The 25,656-nt window shown below is 53.6% G+C and overlaps 1 protein-coding gene across 1 annotated transcript in view; it reads left to right on the top strand.

Annotated features, from left to right (window-relative positions):
* Window positions 1–25,656, top strand: part of NCAPH (non-SMC condensin I complex subunit H) — a 68,212-nt gene that overhangs the window by 32,803 nt on the left and 9,753 nt on the right. The window contains exons 12-13 of the mRNA XM_044279244.1: window positions 17,421–17,543; window positions 17,645–17,752. Of these exons, the coding sequence (XP_044135179.1) occupies window positions 17,421–17,543; window positions 17,645–17,752 (231 nt within the window). The remainder of the gene's footprint in view (window positions 1–17,420; window positions 17,544–17,644; window positions 17,753–25,656) is intronic.

The raw sequence follows: 25,656 nt of genomic DNA, 5'->3' as shown, positions 1-25,656 counted from the left end.
CCTGCTACTGCAGGGCTGTTTTCTCCTTGTTATTTTTACTTTTTCTTCTAATTTTGTTATTTTATTTTTTCCTAGGGATACCAGAGACGCATTAGACCTCTCTGCTCTCCCGGGGTTGAGCTGCGCCAGTGCCAACTTATCTGCACTGCTGCCTCCCCCACAGAAGCAATAGGAGGATCTGGGCAGCAATGGCTCCCCTACATCCCGCCAGCTAGGGGGTCGCCCGCACGCCAAGCCCCTCTTCCAGCTTCCTGCCACTGCGGTGCCAGTGGCTGAAGGGGCGACCCTGCTGGAAAGGACTGAGGGTGAAGACGTCGGACGGTGAGATGGCTATTCCAGCCCATACCCCGTCCCTATCTGCAGCATCTACCCCTCTGGGTAAGGGGGGCACCCGTGGTCGCTCATTCTGAGCGCTCATCTGCAGGACAATGCAGCACAGCAGCATCCTCAGCACCCCCACGCCGTTCCCCCCCACGCTGCTATCTTTCTCCCCCCCCCCTCCCCCTCATTCGGGGCTGACTCCATTTTTCTCTTCTCTCTCTCCCCCTTCCCGCCGAGAACGGGGGGCGGGGCTTAGCGGTCCCGGCAGGGGGCGGGGCTTACGCGCGCGTCATTTTGGGGGCGGAGCTACGTTCTCCTTCACAGGAGACATTTCAAGCGCTGGAGGGGGCGGAGCTTGTTCCCCGTGCTTTCTGCTGAGGTTTCCCGCGCTTCCTCACTCCTGACAGGAAGCTGGGACACGGTGGGGGACTCTAACCTCCTGTGTACATCGCTCGGCTTCTGTGGGCGCTCTCTGCTGCTCTCTGCTGCTCACTGCTGTTCACTGCTTCTCTGCTGCTGCTGATCTGGGCCATCTCCTGACGTTCTTCTGAGGCACTGGTAGGACAGTTAACCCTCTCCTAACCCTCCTGGTCATAGCTGCTATAACCCTTTGTGGTCTCTATATTAGAGTACAACCACACTTCAGCATGTCAGATCCCACAGGTGCCCCCAAACCCTGGTACCATGCCTGTACCGCCTGTAAGGAACTTTTTCCGCGTGGGCAATCTGAGCCGCATTGCCTTGCATGTCAGGCCCCGGTGCAGGGCCCGCTTCCCGCTGCGCCCCCCGGTGCCTCTGAACCCCCTGACTGGGCTAGGTCTCTGTCTCAGGCGGTGGAAAGCCTTACACACGTAGTGGGCCGTCTCGTGGATAGACCGCCTCTCCCGCAGGCTGCCACAATCCCTGTCGCACCCGCTGGGACTACCGTTTCTGCCGCCCCCACTGGTTCCCTGCCTCCCAGCGAATCTTCCAGGGCCCGGCATACTCAGAAACGTTCAAGGGTTGAGCGCACATCTTCTCCAGATGCTTCGCTCTCTCCGCCATGCGTGCGAGCTCAGTCAAGTCTATCCTCTCAAAGGGATACGCTTTCTGAGGGAGAACTGGCGGATTCGGACGTGGACATGGACTCAGAGCTTCCGTCCAAATTGGCGTCCGCGGTGGGGCATCTTGTCACTAGCATCCGTGATACCTTTCAGCTACACGATGACCCCCCCAGCTCTGAACAGGCCGGCGTGTCCTTTCTCCGCCCCAAACAGGCCTCCAAGGTTTTTCCCATACACGCTGATTTTTCTTCTGTGGTATCCAAGGCTTGGACTCGGCCTAACGTCCGCTTTATTACACCCAAAAAGCTGGACATTTGTTATCCCTTTCCAGCGGATTCTGTGACCACGTGGACATCCCCGCCTAAGGTTGATCCTCCCGTGGCTCGCCTGTCCAAAAGCACTACTATTCCTGTACAGGACGGATCTTCCCTCCAGTCTGTTGAGGACCGTCGTACGGAATCCCTCTCCAAGGCCATATTTACTGCCTCTGGTTCGGCCCTTAGACCGGTCTTTGCCTCCGCCTGGGTTGGCAAAGCGGTCTCTGAATGGGGTTTGCAACTGGAACGGGAGTTAGGGTCGGACGTCCCTGTTCAGGACCTCCGTTCCTTAGCCCAACTAATTGTTCAGGCCGGAAAATTCGTCTGTGAGGCCTCCCTTGATGCGGGTGCCCTCATTGCCCGTTCCTCTGCCCTGGCAGTTTCTGTCAGGAGGGAACTCTGGCTGAAGGTTTGGGCGGCGGACGCCGCTTCCAAACGCTCTTTGGCCGGCCTACCATTCACGGGTTCCCGCCTGTTCGGAACCCGTCTGGACGAACTTATATCAGAGGCCACGGGTGGGAAGAGTACTCACCTCCCCCAGTCCAGGCCAATGGGCGCCCCCCGTGGTCGCGCTGGTTCGTCCCGTTTTCGGTCCTTTCGCAAGCCCACCGGGTCTAGACCCGCGGCCAGTTCTTCTTCCTCTGGCCCAGCCCAGGATAGACGCAAGAAGCCGTTTTTTCGGACGCAACCTACCTGGCGCAAGTCCCAGCCTGCACGGGCTCCCACAGGCCAGCAGCCCTCTGCCTGAAGGTGCGCCCCCACCCACCCGGGTGGGGGGCCGCCTTCTCCTATTCAGGAACGTATGGCGGGCCCACATCTCAGACGCATGGGCGCTCGAGATTGTATCTTGCGGATACAAAATCGAATTTGCGTCCATTCCGCCAGACCGTTTCTTCCGATCCCGTCCTCCGCGAGATCCCGTACGAGTGGCCGCCTTCTTCGCGGCCATTCACTCTCTAATGGACAAGGGTGTCGTCGCCCCCGTGCCTCCGACGGAAAGGTTCAGGGGGTTCTACTCGAACCTCTTTGTGGTTCCCAAGAAGGAAGGCTCAGTGCGTCCGATCTTGGACCTAAAACGCCTGAACCGTTTTCTCCGACTGCAGAGATTCCGGATGGAGTCTCTCAGGTCCGCAGTGGCCTCCCTGGAAAGAGGGGATTTCATGGCCTCAATCGACATTCAGGATGCATACCTCCACGTTCCGGTTGCTCCATGTCATCACCGCTTCCTGCGCTTCGCGGTGGGGGACGATCACTTCCAATTCGTCGCCCTTCCCTTTGGTCTGGCGACGGCTCCTCGAGTGTTCACCAAGGTCCTGGCCCCTGTCTTGGCCCTTCTACGTTCAAGAAGTGTTTTTCTTCTCCCATACTTGGACGACATCCTGGTCAAGGCACCCTCCTTCTCTCAGACATCCCGCAGTGTGGAACTCACTCTGGAGACCCTGACGCGGTTCGGTTGGATTATCAACCACCCCAAATCTTCCCTTACCCCCTCCAGACGGCTGATCTTCCTGGGGATGCTCCTGGATACAGAGTTGGCGGAGGTCCGCCTTCCGTCGGACAAGCGTCTGGCCCTTCGCGGGTCGGTTCGCAGTCTCCTCCGTCATCACCGCCCTTCCCTCAGATCCAGCATGCGGTTGTTGGGAAAGATGGTTGCCTGTTTCGAAGCGGTGCCGTTCGCACAATTCCGATCCCGCACCTTTCAGAGGGCAATTCTGTCGGCCTGGGACAAATCACCGAGGAGTCTGGACAGGACCTTTCTTCTGCCTCCCCTGGCTCGGGCTTCCCTCGGCTGGTGGTTGCATATCCCTCTAAGGGGGAAGTCCTTCCTTCCACTGAACTGGCTGGTGATTACCACAGATGCCAGCTTACGGGGGTGGGGGGGGGTTTTCCCTCCCCGGTCCGTCCAGGGCGTTTGGTCTCTATCGGAGTCCAGACTTCCAATCAATATTCTGGAACTGAGGGCGATTCTTCTGTCCCTCAGACACTGGACCCATCTGCTGAGGGGCCACCCTGTTCGGATCCAATCGGACAATGCCACGGCTGTGGCATACATAAACCATCAGGGAGGCACTCGCAGCGCTGCAGCGATGCAAGAGGTGACCCTCATTCTCCTCTGGGCGGAGACGCACGTGCCGGCCTTATCTGCGATTTACATCCCGGGGGTGGACAACTGGGCGGCGGATTTCCTCAGCCGGTCCACCATCGACCCGGGAGAATGGTCCCTGCACCCAGAGGTGTTCGAAGCCCTTTGTCTTCGCTGGGGTCGCCCCGACGTGGACCTCATGGCCTCCAAATTCAACCACAAGGTCCCCCTATACCTGGCCAGGGCACGGGACCCGAAGGCATACGGCGCCGACGCGCTCGTCCTTCCGTGGCGCGAATTCTCCCTTCTGTACGTCTTTCCTCCTTTTCCCCTCCTGCCACGGGTTCTTCGGAGGATCGCGGCAGAGGGCGTCCCCGCGATTCTAATCGCCCCGGATTGGCCCCGCCGGTCTTGGTACGCCGACCTAATGTTGCTGTTGGCAGACGCACCGTGGCCACTGCCCTCCAGGGAAGACCTTCTCTCTCAGGGACCGATCTTCCACGAGCATTTAGGCTCGCTACGTTTGACGGCGTGGCTATTGAGACCGCCGTCTTAACGCGACGGGGTTTCTCCGCGGACGTAGTCCGCACCATGATCCGGGCTCGTAAGCCCGTATCCTCTAGGATCTACTATCGGGTTTGGAGGTCCTATCTGGGGTTCTGTGAGTCCCGGAGCATCCCACCTCTCCGGTTTTCTCTTCCCACAATCCTGTCCTTCCTCCAGTCGGGTCTGGACCTGGGGCTGTGCCTCAGTTCTCTGAAGGGTCAGATTTCGGCGCTGTCTATTCTTCTCCAGCGTCCCCTGGCCCCTCTAGGGCCAATTAAGACCTTTTTACAAGGGGTGGCTCACTCTGTTCCGCCGTACCGCCCTCCAGTTCCTTCCTGGGACCTGAATGTGGTGCTCTCGTCGCTCCAATCAGCCCCCTTCGAGCCTTTACGGGAGGTCTCCCTTCGCCTTCTGTCCTGCAAGGTCATCTTTCTTGTGGCCGTCACGTCTCTCCGACGGGTGTCGGAGTTAGCGGCTCTTTCTTGCTCCGAACCTTTCCTGATCTTCCACCAGGATAAGGTTGTGCTTCGGCCTGTCCCGACTTTCCTGCCAAAGGTGGTCTCCGCCTTTCACATCAATGAGGACATCGTCCTTCCGTCGCTCTGTCCCTCTCCTTCCCACCCCAGAGAACGGGAACTGCACCGTCTGGATGTGGTCAGGGCGTTGAGGATTTACTTGGAGGTCACCGGGTCCTTTCGGCGCACGGACTCCCTGTTTGTGGTTCCGGAGGGTTCGCGCAAAGGGTTGGCGGTCTCCAAGGTGGCTATTGCCCGTTTCATTAAACTGGCGGTGTCTGAGGCTTATCGAGCCAAGGGCAGACCTCCGCCTTTCGGCGTCACTGCTCATTCCACCAGAGCAGTCGGAGCTTCCTGGGCGCAGAGGCATCGGGCCTCGGCTGAACAGTTGTGCAAAGCAGCCACTTGGTCCTCTCTGCACACTTTCACAAAGTTCTATAGGGTGCATACGCATGCATCAGCGGATGCTGCTTTGGGCCGCCTGGTTTTGCAGGCAGCGGTTTCCTGATGCTCTGGTGGTGTTCCGCCTTGGGTTTGTGGTCCCTCCCTTCTTGGACTGCTCTTGAACGTCCCAAGGTCTGTGTCCCCCAAGGAAAATGGGCGAGAAAAGGAGATTTTTGTATAACTTACCAGTTAAATCTCTTTCTCGCTCTTCCTTGGGGGACACAGCACCCACCCTTCTGTGTTTGGTTACAGGGTTATGGTCTGGCGCCCCGTTGGGTTGCTGGCTGGTTGTTTCCGTTATTGGTTGTTATCCTTTCACTACTTGGACACGCAACTGGTAGCCTCTATCTCCAGGCTGAGGGTATAGCTGATGGAGGAGGGGCTTAACAGTTTTACTTAGTGTCACGCCTCCTAGGGAGCTGAGCTATACCCAAGGTCTGTGTCCCCCAAGGAAGAGCGAGAAAGAGATTTAACTGGTAAGTTATACAAAAATCTCCTTTTTACTTCTGCATAAAATAGTAGGAGATTTGTGGTACGTATATATAGGGCTGGGCAATATGGCTTAAAATCTATACTGTTGCCTGAATTTATGTCGATAATATCGTACAGCTGTAAAGGAAGGACCGGCACTCGCACTGGTTTCTTTATGCAGAATTTAATTTCAGTCGCGGCATTTTTTTCTTTTTTCGGTTATTTAAGACATTTCTTGAGGATAAGTTTGTATAGTCTGATGAAAGCACATGTTAGTGCTGAAACGCCGCGTCACTATGAATGAATAAGTGACTGAAATTAAATTCTGCATAAAGAAACCAGTGCGAGTGCCGGTCCTTCCTTTACAGCTGTAACATTGGGATGCCTGCCCGTTGACACGTGCACCGCCGAGCAACTTCACTGAGCAGTGCCGGCCATTTCACTTTAGATAATATCGTACAGTCCTGATCAAAAGTTTACGACCACTTCAAAAATGGCAAAAAATCATATTTAGCATGGCTGGATCTTAACAAGGTTCCAAGTAGAGCTTTAACATGCAACAAGAAGAAATGGGAGTGAGACAAAACATTTTTTGAGCATTCAATTTAATGAAAACAACAAATAAAAAAGGAAACAGGCTGTTTTTCAGCTGATCAAAAGTTTAGGACCACACCTCCAAAAAAAAAAACTTCTAAACATGAACTCAGTAATGAGTAGCTTCGCCGTTATTGTTTATTACTTAAAAAATTTGTTTTGGCATGCTTGATGCAAGCGTTTCCATGAGGTGAGTGGAAACATTTCTCCAAGTGGTGAAAACGGCCGCACGAAGGCCATCTACTGTCTGGAACTGTTGTCCATTTTTGTAAACTTCCCTTGCCATCCATCCCCAAAGGTTCTCAATTGGATTTAGATCAGGGGAACATGCAGGATGGGCCAAAAGAGTGGTGTTATTCTCCTGGAAGAAGTCCCTTGTCCTGCGGGCATTGTGTACTGTAGCGTTGTCCTGTTGGATAAACCCAGTCGTTGCCACACAGACGCGGACCCTCATTAATGAGGAATGCTCTCTGCAACATCTGGACATAGCCAGCGGCCGTTTGACGCCCCTGCACTTCCTGAAGCTCCATTGTTCCACTGAAGGAAAAAGCACCCCAGACCATTATGGCGCCGCCTCCACTGTGGCGCGTAGAAAACATCCCAGGTGGGATCTGCTTGTCATGCCAGTAACGTTGGAAACCATCAGGACCATCAAGGTAAAAAAATATTCTCATCAGAGAATAAAACTTTCTTCCACTTTTTGAATGTCCCATGTTTGGTGCTCTCTTGCAAAGTCCAAACAAGCAGTTCTGTGGCGTTAAAGGAGACGAGGTCTTTGAAGACGTTTTTTTGTTTTTGAAGCCCTTCAGTCTCAGATGCCGTCTGATCATGCAATTCAACAACCCGACCACGTTCAAAAAGGGAGAGTTTTTTTTGCCTTTGCCATCACAACGTGTGACTACCTGACAGAAAATGACAATAAATCCACATCTTTGCACAGATTTGGTCCTAAAATTTTTATCAGCTGAAAAACAGCCTATTTCAGTTTATTCGTTGTTTTCATTAAATTAAATGCTCAAAAAATGTTTTTTCTCACTCCCATTTCTTCTTGTTGCATGTTGAAGCTCTACTTGGAACCTTAAGATCCAGCCATGCTAAATATGATTTTTTTTTTTTGCCATTTTTCAAGTGGTCTTAAACTTTTGATCAGGACTATATCGTTTATATCGCCCACCCCTATGTATATATCTGTTCCTGCAACACAACCTTTAGAAGTGTGAGCAATTTGCTAAATAAAGAGGAGAGACCCCAGAACCCACAGCTGCACTCCCTACCACAACTGAAGCATTGATGTGGATGAGATTGTAAGAAACCTCATCTACATACATCTTGTCAATGCACAGCATGAAATCCAGTGCAAATCATGTCAATCACATGGGTTGTTAAGGTGCATACTGTGGACATACCCACACAACTTTGTTCCTATTCAGCTTTTAGTATTGGAAAGAAGAATTTTATACCAGATTAAAGCACATTCATGAGAGACAAGCAATATGATGGAAGACCTGGTCAGGTGGTAGTGGTTCCCCCCCCATTTTGTATGAAGGGGCCGTCTGACGGCGGTGAGGCAACTTCTGATTATTGGCAGTGGCTTAGAGATGCAGAGTTCGGGTCCATTCACACACCCGTGTGTGTTTCGCGTATCCGCAAAACACGGACAGCGGCAATGTGTGTTCCGCATTTTGCGGACTGCACTTTGCCGGCACTAAGAGAATATGCCTATTCTTGTCCACTATTGCGGAGAAGAATAGGAGATGTTCTATTTTTTTACGGGTCCGCAATTCTGATCCTGAAGTGCGGGTCCGCAATACCGGATCAGGGCCAAACGTTGTGCGGCCCCAAAGAAATGTATGGGTCCGCAATTCCGTTCCGCAAAATGCGGAATGGAATTGCAGATGTGTGAATGGAGCCTTCTTCTGTAAGTGTTAGTGTTTCTGCTGGTGGTGGTTGGTTATTTTTTCCTGTAACACAGGGATGAGGTCACAGAGGTGGTCTCTAGGTCTCTTCTGTGTACCTGTGTTGTCACAGTGACTTAAATTACTATTACTGGACCAATGTTTTGAGGCCATTGGGATGTCATTGAGGTTCTCCTCACTTAGGCTACTTTCACACTAGCGCTTGATCGGATCCGTTCTGAACGGATCCGATCATATTAATGCAGACGGAGGCTCCGTTCAGTACGGATCCGTCTGCATTAATAACTTGGAAAATTTTCTAAGTGCGCAAGATGCCTGAGCGGATCCGTTCAGACTTTCAATGTAAAGTCAATGGGGGACGGATCCGCTTGAAGATTGAGCCATATGGTGACCTCTTCAAGCGGATCCGTTCCCATTGACTTACATTGTAAGTCTGAACGGATCCGCTCGCCTCCGCACGGCCAGGCGGACAGCTGAACGCTGCAAGCAGCGTTCAGCTGTCCGCCTGTCTGAGCGGAGCGGAGGCTGAACGCCGCCAGACTGATGCAGTCTGAGCGGATCCGCTCCATTCAGACTGCATCAGGGCTGGACGGAGGCGCTCGGGTCCGCTCGTGAGCTCCTTCAAACGGAGCTCACGAGCGGACCGACGAATGCTAGTGTGAAACTAGCCTTACTTGGCTCCTAAAGGTCTTGTATTTTGGGACTTGCAGATTAATTTTCACTGATCCAGACATTTTTTACGGGAAAAAAATTCCAAGAAACTCAGTGTGATTGTAATCTTTATATAATCTCTTCCTGAGGTGGACCACTTCTTCAGATCCACCCACGTTTGTTCCAGGTCAGTTGTTGTCTGCTGTTTCAGGAGCAGCATCCAGTGGAACAACATAAGCCTTGCTCCTGTTCTTCCATTTCCAGAAATGTTTCCTTGTCCTCGCTGAGGCTGTAGTCTCCTTTCTTGAAGAGTCAGTAATGAATTCAAATGACCCAGCCAGGCATTGCTCGTTTTTGGCCTTAAAACATCCAAACAGGTTCCATTTCCTACTCTGCTTCCCTGAATCCTGGGAGTGAGCAGGTAGATGATTAAGGAACTATGTGAGCACAGGGGGTCCGGTTCCCCCGATATGAGCGTTATACTAAACTAAGTCCTATAAGGAATGAATGGAGCGGCAGGACGCATGCTTTGCCTGTTGCTCCATCAGAATGGTGGGAAAGGACAACCATTCTCTGCATCAGTGGGGGTCCCAAAGGTCGGTCCTCCTGCGATCAGCTAATTATCCCCTATTCTGGCAACTGTCCTTTCTCGCCCATTTTCCTTGGGGGACACAGACCTTGGGTATAGCTCAGCTCCCTAGGAGGCGTGACACTAAGTAAAACTGTTAAGCCCCTCCTCCATCAGCTATACCCTCAGCCTGGAGATAGAGGCTACCAGTTTTTAGCTTAGTGTCCAAGGAGGCAAGACACTCCCTGCTACTGCAGGGCTGTTTTCTCCTTGTTATTTTTACTTTTTCTTCTAATTTTGTTATTTTATTTTTTCCTAGGGATACCAGAGACGCATTAGACCTCTCTGCTCTCCCGGGGTTGAGCTGCGCCAGTGCCAACTTATCTGCACTGCTGCCTCCCCCACAGAAGCAATAGGAGGATCTGGGCAGCAATGGCTCCCCTACATCCCGCCAGCTAGGGGGTCGCCCGCACGCCAAGCCCCTCTTCCAGCTTCCTGCCACTGCGGTGCCAGTGGCTGAAGGGGCGACCCTGCTGGAAAGGACTGAGGGTGAAGACGTCGGACGGTGAGATGGCTATTCCAGCCCATACCCCGTCCCTATCTGCAGCATCTACCCCTCTGGGTAAGGGGGGCACCCGTGGTCGCTCATTCTGAGCGCTCATCTGCAGGACAATGCAGCACAGCAGCATCCTCAGCACCCCCACGCCGTTCCCCCCCACGCTGCTATCTTTCTCCCCCCCCCCTCCCCCTCATTCGGGGCTGACTCCATTTTTCTCTTCTCTCTCTCCCCCTTCCCGCCGAGAACGGGGGCGGGGCTTAGCGGTCCCGGCAGGGGGCGGGGCTTACGCGCGCGTCATTTTGGGGGCGGAGCTACGTTCTCCTTCACAGGAGACATTTCAAGCGCTGGAGGGGGCGGAGCTTGTTCCCCGTGCTTTCTGCTGAGGTTTCCCGCGCTTCCTCACTCCTGACAGGAAGCTGGGACACGGTGGGGGACTCTAACCTCCTGTGTACATCGCTCGGCTTCTGTGGGCGCTCTCTGCTGCTCTCTGCTGCTCACTGCTGTTCACTGCTTCTCTGCTGCTGCTGATCTGGGCCATCTCCTGACGTTCTTCTGAGGCACTGGTAGGACAGTTAACCCTCTCCTAACCCTCCTGGTCATAGCTGCTATAACCCTTTGTGGTCTCTATATTAGAGTACAACCACACTTCAGCATGTCAGATCCCACAGGTGCCCCCAAACCCTGGTACCATGCCTGTACCGCCTGTAAGGAACTTTTTCCGCGGGGGCAATCTGAGCCGCATTGCCTTGCATGTCAGGCCCCGGTGCAGGGCCCGCTTCCCGCTGCGCCCCCCGGTGCCTCTGAACCCCCTGACTGGGCTAGGTCTCTGTCTCAGGCGGTGGAAAGCCTTACACACGTAGTGGGCCGTCTCGTGGATAGACCGCCTCTCCCGCAGGCTGCCACAATCCCTGTCGCACCCGCTGGGACTACCGTTTCTGCCGCCCCCACTGGTTCCCTGCCTCCCAGCGAATCTTCCAGGGCCCGGCATACTCAGAAACGTTCAAGGGTTGAGCGCACATCTTCTCCAGATGCTTCGCTCTCTCCGCCATGCGTGCGAGCTCAGTCAAGTCTATCCTCTCAAAGGGATACGCTTTCTGAGGGAGAACTGGCGGATTCGGACGTGGACATGGACTCAGAGCTTCCGTCCAAATTGGCGTCCGCGGTGGGGCATCTTGTCACTAGCATCCGTGATACCTTTCAGCTACACGATGACCCCCCCAGCTCTGAACAGGCCGGCGTGTCCTTTCTCCGCCCCAAACAGGCCTCCAAGGTTTTTCCCATACACGCTGATTTTTCTTCTGTGGTATCCAAGGCTTGGACTCGGCCTAACGTCCGCTTTATTACACCCAAAAAGCTGGACATTTGTTATCCCTTTCCAGCGGATTCTGTGACCACGTGGACATCCCCGCCTAGGGTTGATCCTCCCGTGGCTCGCCTGTCCAAAAGCACTACTATTCCTGTACAGGACGGATCTTCCCTCCAGTCTGTTGAGGACCGTCGTACGGAATCCCTCTCCAAGGCCATATTTACTGCCTCTGGTTCGGCCCTTAGACCGGTCTTTGCCTCCGCCTGGGTTGGCAAAGCGGTCTCTGAATGGGGTTTGCAACTGGAACGGGAGTTAGGGTCGGACGTCCCTGTTCAGGACCTCTGTTCCTTAGCCCAACTAATTGTTCAGGCCGGAAAATTCGTCTGTGAGGCCTCCCTTGATGCGGGTGCCCTCATTGCCCGTTCCTCTGCCCTGGCAGTTTCTGTCAGGAGGGAACTCTGGCTGAAGGTTTGGGCGGCGGACGCCGCTTCCAAACGCTCTTTGGCCGGCCTACCATTCACGGGTTCCCGCCTGTTCGGAACCCGTCTGGACGAACTTATATCAGAGGCCACGGGTGGGAAGAGTACTCACCTCCCCCAGTCCAGGCCAATGGGCGCCCCCCGTGGTCGCGCTGGTTCGTCCCATTTTCGGTCCTTTCGCAAGCCCACCGGGTCTAGACCCGCGGCCAGTTCTTCTTCCTCTGGCCCAGCCCAGGATAGACGCAAGAAGCCGTTTTTTCGGACGCAACCTACCTGGCGCAAGTCCCAGCCTGCACGGGCTCCCACAGGCCAGCAGCCCTCTGCCTGAAGGTGCGCCCCCACCCACCCGGGTGGGGGGCCGCCTTCTCCTATTCAGGAACGTATGGCGGGCCCACATCTCAGACGCATGGGCGCTCGAGATTGTATCTTGCGGATACAAAATCGAATTTGCGTCCATTCCGCCAGACCGTTTCTTCCGATCCCGTCCTCCGCGAGATCCCGTACGAGTGGCCGCCTTCTTCGCGGCCATTCACTCTCTAATGGACAAGGGTGTCGTCGCCCCCGTGCCTCCGACGGAAAGGTTCAGGGGGTTCTACTCGAACCTCTTTGTGGTTCCCAAGAAGGAAGGCTCAGTGCGTCCGATCTTGGACCTAAAACGCCTGAACCGTTTTCTCCGACTGCAGAGATTCCGGATGGAGTCTCTCAGGTCCGCAGTGGCCTCCCTGGAAAGAGGGGATTTCATGGCCTCAATCGACATTCAGGATGCATACCTCCACGTTCCGGTTGCTCCATGTCATCACCGCTTCCTGCGCTTCGCGGTGGGGGACGATCACTTCCAATTCGTCGCCCTTCCCTTTGGTCTGGCGACGGCTCCTCGAGTGTTCACCAAGGTCCTGGCCCCTGTCTTGGCCCTTCTACGTTCAAGAAGTGTTTTTCTTCTCCCATACTTGGACGACATCCTGGTCAAGGCACCCTCCTTCTCTCAGACATCCCGCAGTGTGGAACTCACTCTGGAGACCCTGACGCGGTTCGGTTGGATTATCAACCACCCCAAATCTTCCCTTACCCCCTCCAGACGGCTGATCTTCCTGGGGATGCTCCTGGATACAGAGTTGGCGGAGGTCCGCCTTCCGTCGGACAAGCGTCTGGCCCTTCGCGGGTCGGTTCGCAGTCTCCTCCGTCATCACCGCCCTTCCCTCAGATCCAGCATGCGGTTGTTGGGAAAGATGGTTGCCTGTTTCGAAGCGGTGCCGTTCGCACAATTCCGATCCCGCACCTTTCAGAGGGCAATTCTGTCGGCCTGGGACAAATCACCGAGGAGTCTGGACAGGACCTTTCTTCTGCCTCCCCTGGCTCGGGCTTCCCTCGGCTGGTGGTTGCATATCCCTCTAAGGGGGAAGTCCTTCCGTCCACTGAACTGGCTGGTGATTACCACAGATGCCAGCTTACGGGGGTGGGGGGGGGTTTTCCCTCCCCGGTCCGTCCAGGGCGTTTGGTTTCTATCGGAGTCCAGACTTCCAATCAATATTCTGGAACTGAGGGCGATTCTTCTGTCCCTCAGACACTGGACCCATCTGCTGAGGGGCCACCCTGTTCGGATCCAATCGGACAATGCCACGGCTGTGGCATACATAAACCATCAGGGAGGCACTCGCAGCGATGCAAGAGGTGACCCTCATTCTCCTCTGGGCGGAGACGCACGTGCCGGCCTTATCTGCGATTTACATCCCGGGGGTGGACAACTGGGCGGCGGATTTCCTCAGCCGGTCCACCATCGACCCGGGAGAATGGTCCCTGCACCCAGAGGTGTTCGAAGCCCTTTGTCTTCGCTGGGGTCGCCCCGACGTGGACCTCATGGCCTCCAAATTCAACCACAAGGTCCCCCTATACCTGGCCAGGGCACGGGACCCGAAGGCATACGGCGCCGACGCGCTCGTCCTTCCGTGGCGCGAATTCTCCCTTCTGTACGTCTTTCCTCCTTTTCCCCTCCTGCCACGGGTTCTTCGGAGGATCGCGGCAGAGGGCGTCCCCGCGATTCTAATCGCCCCGGATTGGCCCCGCCGGTCTTGGTACGCCGACCTAATGTTGCTGTTGGCAGACGCACCGTGGCCACTGCCCTCCAGGGAAGACCTTCTCTCTCAGGGACCGATCTTCCACGAGCATTTAGGCTCGCTACGTTTGACGGCGTGGCTATTGAGACCGCCGTCTTAACGCGACGGGGTTTCTCCGCGGACGTAGTCCGCACCATGATCCGGGCTCGTAAGCCTGTATACTCTAGGATCTTCTATCGGGTTTGGAGGTCCTATCTGGGGTTCTGTGAGTCCCGGAGCATCCCACCTCTCCGGTTTTCTCTTCCCACAATCCTGTCCTTCCTCCAGTCGGGTCTGGACCTGGGGCTGTGCCTCAGTTCTCTGAAGGGTCAGATTTCGGCGCTGTCTATTCTTCTCCAGCGTCCCCTGGCCCCTCTAGGGCCAATTAAGACCTTTTTACAAGGGGTGGCTCACTCTGTTCCGCCGTACCGCCCTCCAGTTCCTTCCTGGGACCTGAATGTGGTGCTCTCGGCGCTCCAATCAGCCCCCTTCGAGCCTTTACGGGAGGTCTCCCTTCGCCTTCTGTCCTGCAAGGTCATCTTTCTTGTGGCCGTCACGTCTCTCCGACGGGTGTCGGAGTTAGCGGCTCTTTCTTGCTCCGAACCTTTCCTGATCTTCCACCAGGATAAGGTTGTGCTTCGGCCTGTCCCGACTTTCCTGCCAAAGGTGGTCTCCGCCTTTCACATCAATGAGGACATCGTCCTTCCGTCGCTCTGTCCCTCTCCTTCCCACCCCAGAGAACGGGAACTGCACCGTCTGGATGTGGTCAGGGCGTTGAGGATTTACTTGGAGGTCACCGGGTCCTTTCGGCGCACGGACTCCCTGTTGTGGTTCCGGAGGGTTCACGCAAAGGGTTGGCGGTCTCCAAGGTGGCTATTGCCCGTTTCATTAAACTGGCGGTGTCTGAGGCTTATCGAGCCAAGGGCAGACCTCCGCCTTTTGGCGTCACTGCTCATTCCACCAGAGCAGTCGGAGCTTCCTGGGCGCAGAGGCATCGGGCCTCGGCTGAACAGTTGTGCAAAGCAGCCACTTGGTCCTCTCTGCACACTTTCACAAAGTTCTATAGGGTGCATACGCATGCATCAGCGGATGCTGCTTTGGGCCGCCTGGTTTTGCAGGCAGCGGTTTCCTGATGCTCTGGTGGTGTTCCGCCTTGGGTTTGTGGTCCCTCCCTTCTTGGACTGCTCTTGAACGTCCCAAGGTCTGTGTCCCCCAAGGAAAATGGGCGAGAAAAGGAGATTTTTGTATAACTTACCAGTTAAATCTCTTTCTCGCTCTTCCTTGGGGGACACAGCACCCACCCTTCTGTGTTTGGTTACAGGGTTATGGTCTGGCGCCCCGTTGGGTTGCTGGCTGGTTGTTTCCGTTATTGGTTGTTATCCTTTCACTACTTGGACACGCAACTGGTAGCCTCTATCTCCAGGCTGAGGGTATAGCTGATGGAGGAGGGGCTTAACAGTTTTACTTAGTGTCACGCCTCCTAGGGAGCTGAGCTATACCCAAGGTCTGTGTCCCCCAAGGAAGAGCGAGAAAGAGATTTAACTGGTAAGTTATACAAAAATCTCCTTTTTTCTAGTAACATATCGTGCTAGAGCTATTTTATGATGTAATCTGGGCCTGTAATTAGGAAAACATCTCAAAATATATAATGTTCCTCTATTTAGATTTTGAATTGAGTATATAAAAATTATTTCATAATAGAAACATATATGGGGTCATTTTATCAATGAAAATAAAGTAAATCTGGCTTAGTTACCCATAGCAACCAATCAGATTCCACTTTTCATTTCCCAAAGCAGCTGTCAAAAATGAAAGGTGGAATCTGATGAGTTGCTATGGGCAGCGAAACCAATTGTACTTTACACCAGTTTGATAAATGACCCCAGTAGTGTTAGGACAATTACCTCCCTTTGTGTTCTCCTACACTTTAGGCCGTCTATATGCAGAGAATTGAAAATTCCCTGTCAGGGTAGAAATCCGTTATACATACTAAAAGTACCATGTCCTCTTCCCATTATACTCCACACACACACTATTTCCAGCTCCTGCTAGTTTATTACTTTCACACAGAGAATCACTAAACCGTAAAAATTATTTTGCCACTTCTGCTCAGCATTCGTTTTATAGTTCAGCTACATCCGCATGTTGAAAACTGGGGTGGTTACTATTACTTAAAGGTGTTGTCCTGCCATATATATTGATTACCTATCCTCAGGATAGGTAATCAATATCCGATCGGCAGGGGTGCAACACCTGGCACCCCCACTGACCAGCTGTTTGAACAGGAGGAAACTCTCTATGGGAGCGCTGCTTCCTGTTCTTTACACGATACATCGTCTCCTGTGGAGCTGTAAGTGAGCTGTTTGGCGCTACGGTGAGTGCTGGTCACTTCCCTAAGGCATCTCCAGCTTTTCCTAGGCCATGTTCATCGGTCACATGACATACTGTAGGTGCAGCTCAGCCCTGTTAAAGTGAATGGGACTGGGCTACAACATCAAGCACAGCTGCCAAACAATGTACAGAGCTGTGCTGCCTTCTCAAACAGCTGATTGGTGGAGGCCCTGGGTGTTGGACCTCTACTGGTCAGATACTGATGACCTATCTAGAGGGGGAAAAAAAGTCAGCTGTGATCTCAAGGATCTTTTGTGTCTAGCTTCTTACAAAGTCTTATTTAGGGCTGCAGTAATCGATTATTTCAGTAATCGAGTATTCTAGCGATTATTTTTTATGATTAATCGAGTAATCTAACAAGAAAAAATGAATTAATAAACTGTTTTCCCTTTAAAAAAACTCATAGGGCCCCCTGCCATCAGTCCCCAACACCCTACGTGCCCCCCTGTGCGATCAGCCCAAGTGCATCAGTTCCCCCAGTGCCATCAGCTCTGTTCCCCCTGTGCCTTCAGCTCTCCCTCACCCCCAGTTCCTTCAGCTCTACTCCCCCAGTGCCATCAGCCCCTTCATGCCATCCATTGCTATGTCCCAAACTCCCCCACTGCCATCAGATCAGCCCCCTTACATGTCCCCCCCCAGTGCCATCAGATCAGCTCCTCCATGTCCCCCACTCCCATCTGCCCCTCCATGCCATCCATTGCCAGCTGTCCCCCTTCAGTGCCATGTCCCCAGCACCAGTGAAATAAAATACTTCCTTTCCTGTAGGGGCGCCGCTCCACAGCTCCTTCCTCTTCTTCTCCGCACGCTGCACTTGGATCCTGACTTCACCTAACGTTGGGTCATAGTACACGTAATCGCGCACTATGACCTGACGATGTGGCAGGATCCAGTGCAGAGCGGTACGGGCCGGCGGGTGATCACGGACTGGTAAGTAATTGCAAGCGCTTCACTCCCGCTCACATGGTCACATGACACAAATGAATACTCAATGCAAAAAATTAGCATCAAGGATTTTTTTGTGTCGAATTACTCGATTCAATCGTTGTAATCGGTTCAGCCCTAGTCTTATTTTGTGGTTACCTGAAGTAGAGGGTGCCCCTGTTAATAATTTTTGTTCTTTAAATAGGCAGCTACGACACTAGCAAAGTCAACGCTGGAGAACCAGAACAAAAAGTCCACCACGCTGCCAGCTGATTTCCACTACGATCCAGACAATATTGCAAAGTTGAACTTGAGACCTGCAGATAGGGTAAGACTTCAGTCTCTTATGCTGCATCTTTTCTAGGAAACGTTGTGCGCCAGTTAACAGATTTCTGGGTTTTTCTCCCCTCCCCTTCCCCCTCATCACAGATCAAAAAAGTGACTCCTAGGAATCCTGTTTCTGAGCAAGAAGATGATATCCGAGAATATGATTATAACAACCCCAATGATACCTCAAACTACTGCCCAGCCTTGCAGGTGAGCGTTTAATTGTGTAGATGTTTCTTTTATAGAGCTATGATGGATGACTCTGCAACCAAATTGCACCTTAACCCTTCGTTTTTTATTTTGGTTTTGAGTTTTCATCTTTTTTCACTCTCTGTGGAGCCATATCTTTAATTTCTCGCCCAGTTTCCTTGGGGGACACAGAAGACCTTGGGTATAGCTCATCTCCCTAGGAGGCGTGACACTAAGTTTAAACTGTTAAGCCCCTCCTCCACAGCTATACCCTCAGCCTGGAGAGAGAGACTGCCAGTTTTTGCTTAGTGTCCAAGGAGGCAAGACACTCCCTGCTCTGCAGGGCTGTTTTCTCCTTGTTTAAATTTAGATTTTTCTTTTTTTCTTTTCTTTTTGTTCCAGATCATCATGGAAAACAGAGACGCACTAGACCTCTCTGCTTTTCCCGGGGTCGAGCTGCGCCAGTGCCGGTCACCCGCACTGCTGCCTCCCCCACAGAAGGCAAGGTGGACCAGGGCAGCCCAGCTCCCCTGCATCCCGCCAGCGCAAGGGTCGCCCGCACGCCAAGTTCCTCTTCCAGCGCCCTGCCACTACGGTGCCAGTAGCTGAAGGGGCAACCCTGCTGGAACGGACCGAGGGTGAAGACGACTGTGGTGAGAGAGTGGCTTCTCCAGCCCTACGCCCCCTCCCTCCCCGGTCTCCTGTGTGACTGACCCCCATACTGGTAGCCTATCCGAGCAGAGTGGCTATTGGGTGGCCCTGCTGGACCTAGGTTGGTCCCTGGGGTGCCACAAGGTGGCAATCTGCTCCCTCTCCTCCCCTCCATAGATCATACCGCTGATTGCAGGACGCGCGCAAAGAGGGGGTGCTTACCGGTGCTCTGCTCAGGACCTGCTGCCGCTCCTGACAGCATGGGTAATCCTGGGCGCCGGAAAAATTTAGTCCAGGCTTCGCGGGCCGCACCATCCAGTGCTCCTTCCCGGGCCCTGACTCTTCCGGGCCGCGGGGTGGGCACCCGCGGCCTGCATTGCATGTGCGAGCTATGCTCCAACTAGGCCCGGCCGACCATCGGTCCGGTTGGCCGGACGCCGCAAATTTGGGCCCAGGCATCGCGGCCTGCTGGGCCGCACCTCCACGCTCCTCTCGGGTCCCTGATTCTTCCGGCCGCAGGGTGGGCTCCCGCAGCCGGCATTGGCTAGAGCTGTGCTCAAACAGGCCCCGGCCGGCCGTCGGTGCATTCCGGCCGGCCGGGCGCTGCATAGTTTGTTCAGGCTCGAGGCCTGCTGGCACAATTCCAGCGCTCGGGGTGGGCACCCGCGACCGGCACGGGGGCTCCCGCGGCCGGCTTAGACCCGGCCGGTACTTTAAATACTTGCGGCCCGGTCAGCCGGGCGACGCTATAATTTAGGCCCCGGCTTCACGGCCTACTAGGCCAGATGACTGTTAACCCTTTGGGTACTGGCCGGCTCTTGACGGGCCTGTACGGCCTGTGCCCCTGTATGGTGGCCGCCTTTTCTGCCTCAGGGAGGCTGTGATATTAATAAATAAAATAAAATAAAAATAAAAAATTATAATTTTGTTTAAATAACTGGACTTGTGGGCTGCGCAGGACGCGGCAGCCTCATCATTCAGTACTGCTGTCTGTTTGCATGCCCCCCTCTCTTAGGCGGTATGTCGTGCTCCCCGGCTGCGGCGCTGGCCAGGGCATGTTCCCCCTCCCAGGTGTTTTCTTACCTCTCCTGGGATACGGCGCTGGCCAAGTGCATGCAGGTTTTATTTTTCGTCGCCCACCTTAGTTCTGGTGGCTGCAGGTGCATGACCCTCCTTCCTAGGCGGAATACTGCACTCTCCCTGGCTGCGGCCTGGCCTCGTGCATGACCCCCCTTTTCTAGGCGGACTGCTGCACTCTCACCGGATGCGGTGTTGGCCATACGCACGACCCCCTTCCTCAGGCGGGACGTTGCACTCACTGGGTTCGCTGACGGCTATGTGCGAATACTGCACTCACCGGATACGGTGCTGGCCATGTGCATGAACCCCTTTAATAGGAGGTATACTGCGCTTTCCCCAGTTACGGTGCCGGCCATGTGCACGTTCCCCTTCCATAGGCGGAACACTGGATTCGCTGCCGGCCATGTGCATGAAACCTTCCATAGGCGGAATACTGCACTCTCACCGGATACGGTGCCGGCCGTGTGCGTGAACCCCTTTCATAGGAGGTACACTGCACTCTCACTGACTGGATCCGTTGCAGGCCATATGCATGACCAACCCCCCCCCCCCCCCTTCCGTGGGCGGTGTGCCGCACTCTCGCTGGATTCGCTGCCGGCCATGGACATGTCTCCTTTCCTCAGGCGACATACGTACACTCTCACTGACAGTGTTTGTTCTCTTGCCAGTACGTTGCTGGCCATGTACATGGCCCCATCCATGGTGGCACTCTCACTGGATGCGATGCTGGCCATGTGCATGACCCCCTTTTCTGGGCGGAATACTGCACTCACTGGATGAGTTGCCGTCCTGAGCATGCCCTCTAACTTGGGTGGAATGCTTGCACTTCCATTGGATACGGTACTGGTCTTGTGCATGGCCACCCCTTATTCCATGGGCGGCATTTTGCACGCTCACGCGATCCATGGCTGTCCTTGTTTATGTTGTGCTGGACTGGTACACGTCCCCCTTCATTGGCGGAGTGGTGCACTCTCACGAAATTCGGTGTTGGGTGGATTTTTGCACAATCACTTAATGATAGTAACCCTGTGCATGCCCCCTTTCACTAAGTGGACCTTCCTGCGTTCTGCTGGATATGTGCGGCCATGGGCATGGCCCCCTTCTGGGCGGAATATGGTATGTCCTGCTTTTCCGAAGTAGGTACTGGCCTTGGCATCCTCCCCTTTTTTTGGGCAGGCCTCTGCACTCTTGCCGACTGCAGTGTTTGCCAGGTTCATTTCCCCCCTTTTCTGGGCGGACTGTTTGCGTTCCATCGCATGCCGTACTAGTCTTGTGCATGACTACCTTTCAGGTTGCACTTTGCACTTCCGTTGTTACGGTTGGACTCTGGCTGATCCTTCGCTGAGTGACTATTTTTTGCAGTGAGCGGTCTTTCTTGTGCGCTCTGTCCATTGTTGGGCCGTGTATGCCTTCTCCTCCCATAGGTGAGTTGGCCTTCTCACTGCTTACGGGGCTACTCGTACGTATGCCTCCCTTTCTCCTGAGATATACTTTTTTCTCTTGAGATACGATGCTTGCAGCAAGCCTTGCACTATTCTCTAAAGAGCTCATTCGGTCCACCTGTGTGAGCCTAAGGTGGTGTTCAACAAACAGCCGATGAATGCCCAATGTATTCAAAGGTATATACCTTATATATAAGTAGACTGGCTCTACTTGTTCGCTACTGCACCGAGCTGGGTGGTACTCATTCCTCTCGTTGGCCTTTCCGCCCGGGGTGTGTTTGTGGTTCCTGGATACGTACCCATTCGTCCTCCCGCGGCATTGTTTCCCTGCGCTAGTGGTCACATGGTCGAGAGTGCTGTCTGCAGTGGCCCTCGAATTCTACGTTGGCTCTGGCGGGACTACGGTTCCCTCGCCTACTACCATTTCCTCCCCTTCGGATGCGGTGTGGTATGAGTTGGCACCTTCTGCTCTTCAGTCTGATCTGTTATCAGGTTAGGGACGCTCTTCTCGGGAAGGTCACCCAACTTCTCTTGGGTGCTCGCTTACCCAGGTCCGGTGGACCTCCACCTTGGTGCGAGACGGTGTACCGGGCGTCTCGGTGTACCGGGGTTTTGCTCTTGAGCTGTCCTGTGGCTTCCCTGTGGCCACCCCTCCTTTCGGTTGGAGGGTGTTCTGCCGGCCTCTGGCTCGACTGCCTTTTCTCGCCGGCTCTGTTTGGCTCCCGCTCAGTACAGATCACTCTGATGTGGCTTTTGTGTATCGGCCACGCTTCAGAGGCTGTTCTTTCACTGCCCTCCCCTCTGGGGAGAGCATGGTTATTCATGTGGATGGTTCCGGTGTTCCTTTTGGCCTCGTACTGTCTCCCTTGTTCACACTGGCTGTACTAGCTGTGTGCCTGTTTACCGGGTCTACCGCATTCTGTCCTCCCGTTGGGTGCAGATTGCGTTTTTTCCATTCTGGGCAATGGTTCTACTAGGGACTTACCTTCTCGGTAACTTAGGAGGACTACCATTCGGGCAAGATTGCCCTTAGATCTCCCACACCGGGTCTGTAGAACGTCTTCCTGTGGTGACTACATCGGCATGGACTTTAGCCTGTTTTGTCCTGGCATCTGGCGGTTGCTGGGCGGAGCCTTCGGTTCCTTCCGTCTGGCCTTCTGCTCCCCCACTCCGGGTGGATGCGGGGCAACGTTGCTCGGGGGCCGACGGGACCAGTTTTGCCGACCATTCTGCCCGTGTTACTGGTCTGTGCCTGATCTCATTGGGTTTTCACCCGCTTGCCTAGGCGACCCTAGCGGGCTCGCTGGTGTTCGCTCCTGGCCGTGCTTTCGTCCAGGATCTGTTGTAGGACTTAGGGTTTTTACCTGGGGTTCTGTGGGAAGCTGGGCGTTTCCCCCACTCTGCCTTTCTCTCTCCATGGTTCTGTCTTTCTCCAGTCCGACCTGGACCTGGGACTGGGACCCTGTTGCTTGGAGTGTCAAGTGTCGGCGCTGTCCTTCCTCTTTCGGTGTTCCCCGGCCCTCTGGGCCTGTCAAGACCTCCTTCCATGGAGCGACTCTTGGGTTCCTTTTGTACGGCCCTCCGGTACCGGCCTGGGATCTACATGCTGGGTTCTTGGCGCTCCTGTCTTTCCTTTGGAGCCGTTACAGTAGTTCTCTCTACTCCTTCTGTCCTGTGCGGTTGTGTTTCCGTAGCCATTGTGTCCCTGATGGGTGCCTGAGTGGCGGCCCTTCTTGTTCCGAGCCTTATTTCTTTCCCCAGGACAGGGCTGTTCTCCATCCCGTCTCTTCCTTCCTTCTGAAGGTGGTGTTTGTCGTTCAGTTCAGCGAGGCATTCGTCCTCCCCTTCTCACCCCGGGAACGGACGCTTCAGCGTTTGGACGTTGTTTGGGCCTTGCATTTTTCCTTGGAGATCTCCGAATCTTGTCGATGTTCGGTCTCTTGTGTTTCCGGAAGGTCCGCGCAAAGGGTTGCGGCCTCCAGGGTGGCTTTCCTCTGCTTTCTCAGAGTGGCTGTTGCTGTGGTTACCGCTCCAAGGGCAGGGTTCTGCTTTTGGTGTCACTGTTCGTTTCACCAGAGCGGTCGGTGCCTCATGGGCCGGAGGCATTGGGTTTCGGCCATGCATTTGTGCAAGGCTTTCACGGATCTTCCTTTCACATCTTACCGAGTTCTACAGGGTGCATACTCGGGCTTCAGCGGATGCTGTCTTGGGCCGCCTGGTCTGCAGGTGGCGGTTTTCTTGATGCCTTCGGGTGCCTCGCCTTGGTGCTGTGGTCCCTCCCCTCTTGGACTGCTATTGAACGTCCCAAGGTCTTCTGTGTCCCCCAAGGAAACTGGGCGAGAAAACGAGATTTTTGTATAACTTACCAGTAAAATCTCTTTCTCGCTCTTTCCTTGGGGGACACAGCACCCACCTATTCTTTGTTTTTCTCTACACGGTTTCCGAGTTTGTTTTACCCGTTGGGTAGTTGGCTTGTTGGTTCCACTTGTTGGGCTTTGCCTTTTCTCACTACTTGGACACGCAACTGGCAGTCTCTCTCTCCAGGCTGAGGGTATAGCTGTGGAGGAGGGGCTTAACAGTTTAAACTTAGTGTCACGCCTCCTAGGGAGATGAGCTATACCCAAGGTCTTCTGTGTCCCCCAAGGAAAGAGCGAGAAAGAGATTTTACTGGTAAGTTATACAAAAATCTCGTTTTTTCCGTTCACATATTCATATGAGGGGTTGTTTTTTGTGGGATAAGTTGTACTTTCTAATCCCACCTTTTAATGTGGTATACAATGTAGTGGGAAGCGGTAAACAAATTCAAAATGGGGTGGAATTGGGGGGGGGGGGGGGGGGGAAATGTACAGGTTGCCCGTATGTGACAAAACTGACCTGTGCCCTTCATTCTCTGGGTCAGTACGATTACAAGGAAACCACATATGTATAGGTTTTAGGCTCCATTCACACGTCCGCAAAACACGCACAGCGTCGATTTGCGGACCGCACATTGCCTGCACTATAGAATATGCCTATTCTTGTCCGCAAGAATAGGACATGTTCTATTTTTTTCGGGAACAGAATTGCGGACCCGGAAGTGCGGGTCCCTTAGGAATGAATGGGTCCGCAATTCTGTTCTGCAAAATTTTGCGGAACGAAATTGCAGACGTGTGAATGGACCCTTATATGTTTAAATACTGTTTTTACATCGCCATAATCTGATCCCCATAACTTTTTTTTATAGTTATGTCTACTGAGCTGTGCGGGGGCTCATTTTTTGCGGGATAATACATAGTTTTATTGGTACCATTTTTGAAGTGTGTGACTTTATCACAATTTTTTTTGTGGTAAAAGAAGCAATGAAAAAATAGGGTATCAGCTATTTTGATACTTTTTCTGTTAAGGCATTCGCTGTATTGGAAAAAAATGTTTTTTGTATTTTAATAGTACAGGATTTTTCGGACCCATGTTTATATTTTTTATTATTTATGTAATTTTTTTATTCTAACGAAATAGGGGGGTGATTTTAAATAACTGATCACCTCTTAACTGGGAAGAGCGCGCTTCTGAGTTCTTCACCTTTTACATGCCATGATCACATTTGAATATGGAATCTAAAGGCTTTAATGTCCATGATCAGCATTATTTCCGGTCATGGACTTCAGCTGCAGTTCTTTGCTGTTTGAAACAGCAGAGACCCGACGGCCATGGCGCCCGCTGCACTCGCAAGCGGGCACCATGTTTAAAGACCCCACCAGCTCTGCACATGTACGGCACTGGTGGTAAAGGGGTTAAAAAAAGGGGAAATTTAATTTGTCTGCTTAGGCCTCTTGCACATGACCGTATGCCCTTAGACATAGGGTCCGTGAGCGGGCCATATGTCCCGGGGTGGCATTGGTCGTGCGCACAGCATCGTAGATTACAATGATGCTGTGCACGTTGGGCCACCTGCGGGACTATTGTCCTGCTCTCATGAGTGCTGGACGGGGGGGGGGTGGCCTGCAAGCGCATGGAGTAAGACGCACCGTTCACTGCTCCTGCTAACATCCTGCTCTGTTATACTGGTAGCACGCTTAGATTGATTTGAAAACCTTACCTGGTGAGAGGAAAGTGTCCAGTGGCTGCTGTGTCACGATCGGTAACCTGGAAATGCCGAGAAAATCAAGCAAAGTTGCTAAACAAGATCGCCTGTAGATGGGCCAAGATGGCCCTGAAGGTGGAGAGGTGACGGCGCTGCAGGAGATGGTGAGCCAGAGCACGGCAGCTAAACTTAGTAAGTTTGCCAGACTAGATGGCGGAGTGGGTGACTGGGCTAGCAATAAAAGGACTGATATACATACCTCCTCTGATCAGGAGGACGGTTCCATAGACAGCGATGGCCCTGACACGGCTGGTCAGCCTCTGCCCAATCCTGCAGGCCCTGCAAATGTTTCAGTGGGCCCTCAGGCTGAATCTGCAAAGGAGCCCACTCTGAAGGACATAATGGCTGCTGTGGCAAGTTGCAATAGTACCCTGAAAGTGCTCACAGTACAAGTTGGCAGCTTGCGATCTGATGTCTATAATTAGACATGACTTGCACAAGATTTGAGCGCACCTCTGAATTGGAAAAGAGGGTGTCCTCATTGGAAGATGTAATTCAGCCTTTGCAAATGGCGTCTAAGACAAATGTGAAGGACATTGCTGCCCTATATGCCAAAGCGGATGACCTAGAGAACAGGTCACGAAGGAATAACCTACGAATTGTAGGGATGCCGGAGAAGACGGAGGGGGCCA

This window comes from Bufo gargarizans, chromosome 2, assembly GCF_014858855.1.
Source record: "Bufo gargarizans isolate SCDJY-AF-19 chromosome 2, ASM1485885v1, whole genome shotgun sequence".
Classification (NCBI taxonomy): domain Eukaryota; kingdom Metazoa; phylum Chordata; class Amphibia; order Anura; family Bufonidae; genus Bufo; species Bufo gargarizans.
This window is presented reverse-complemented; position numbering and strand designations above follow the sequence as displayed.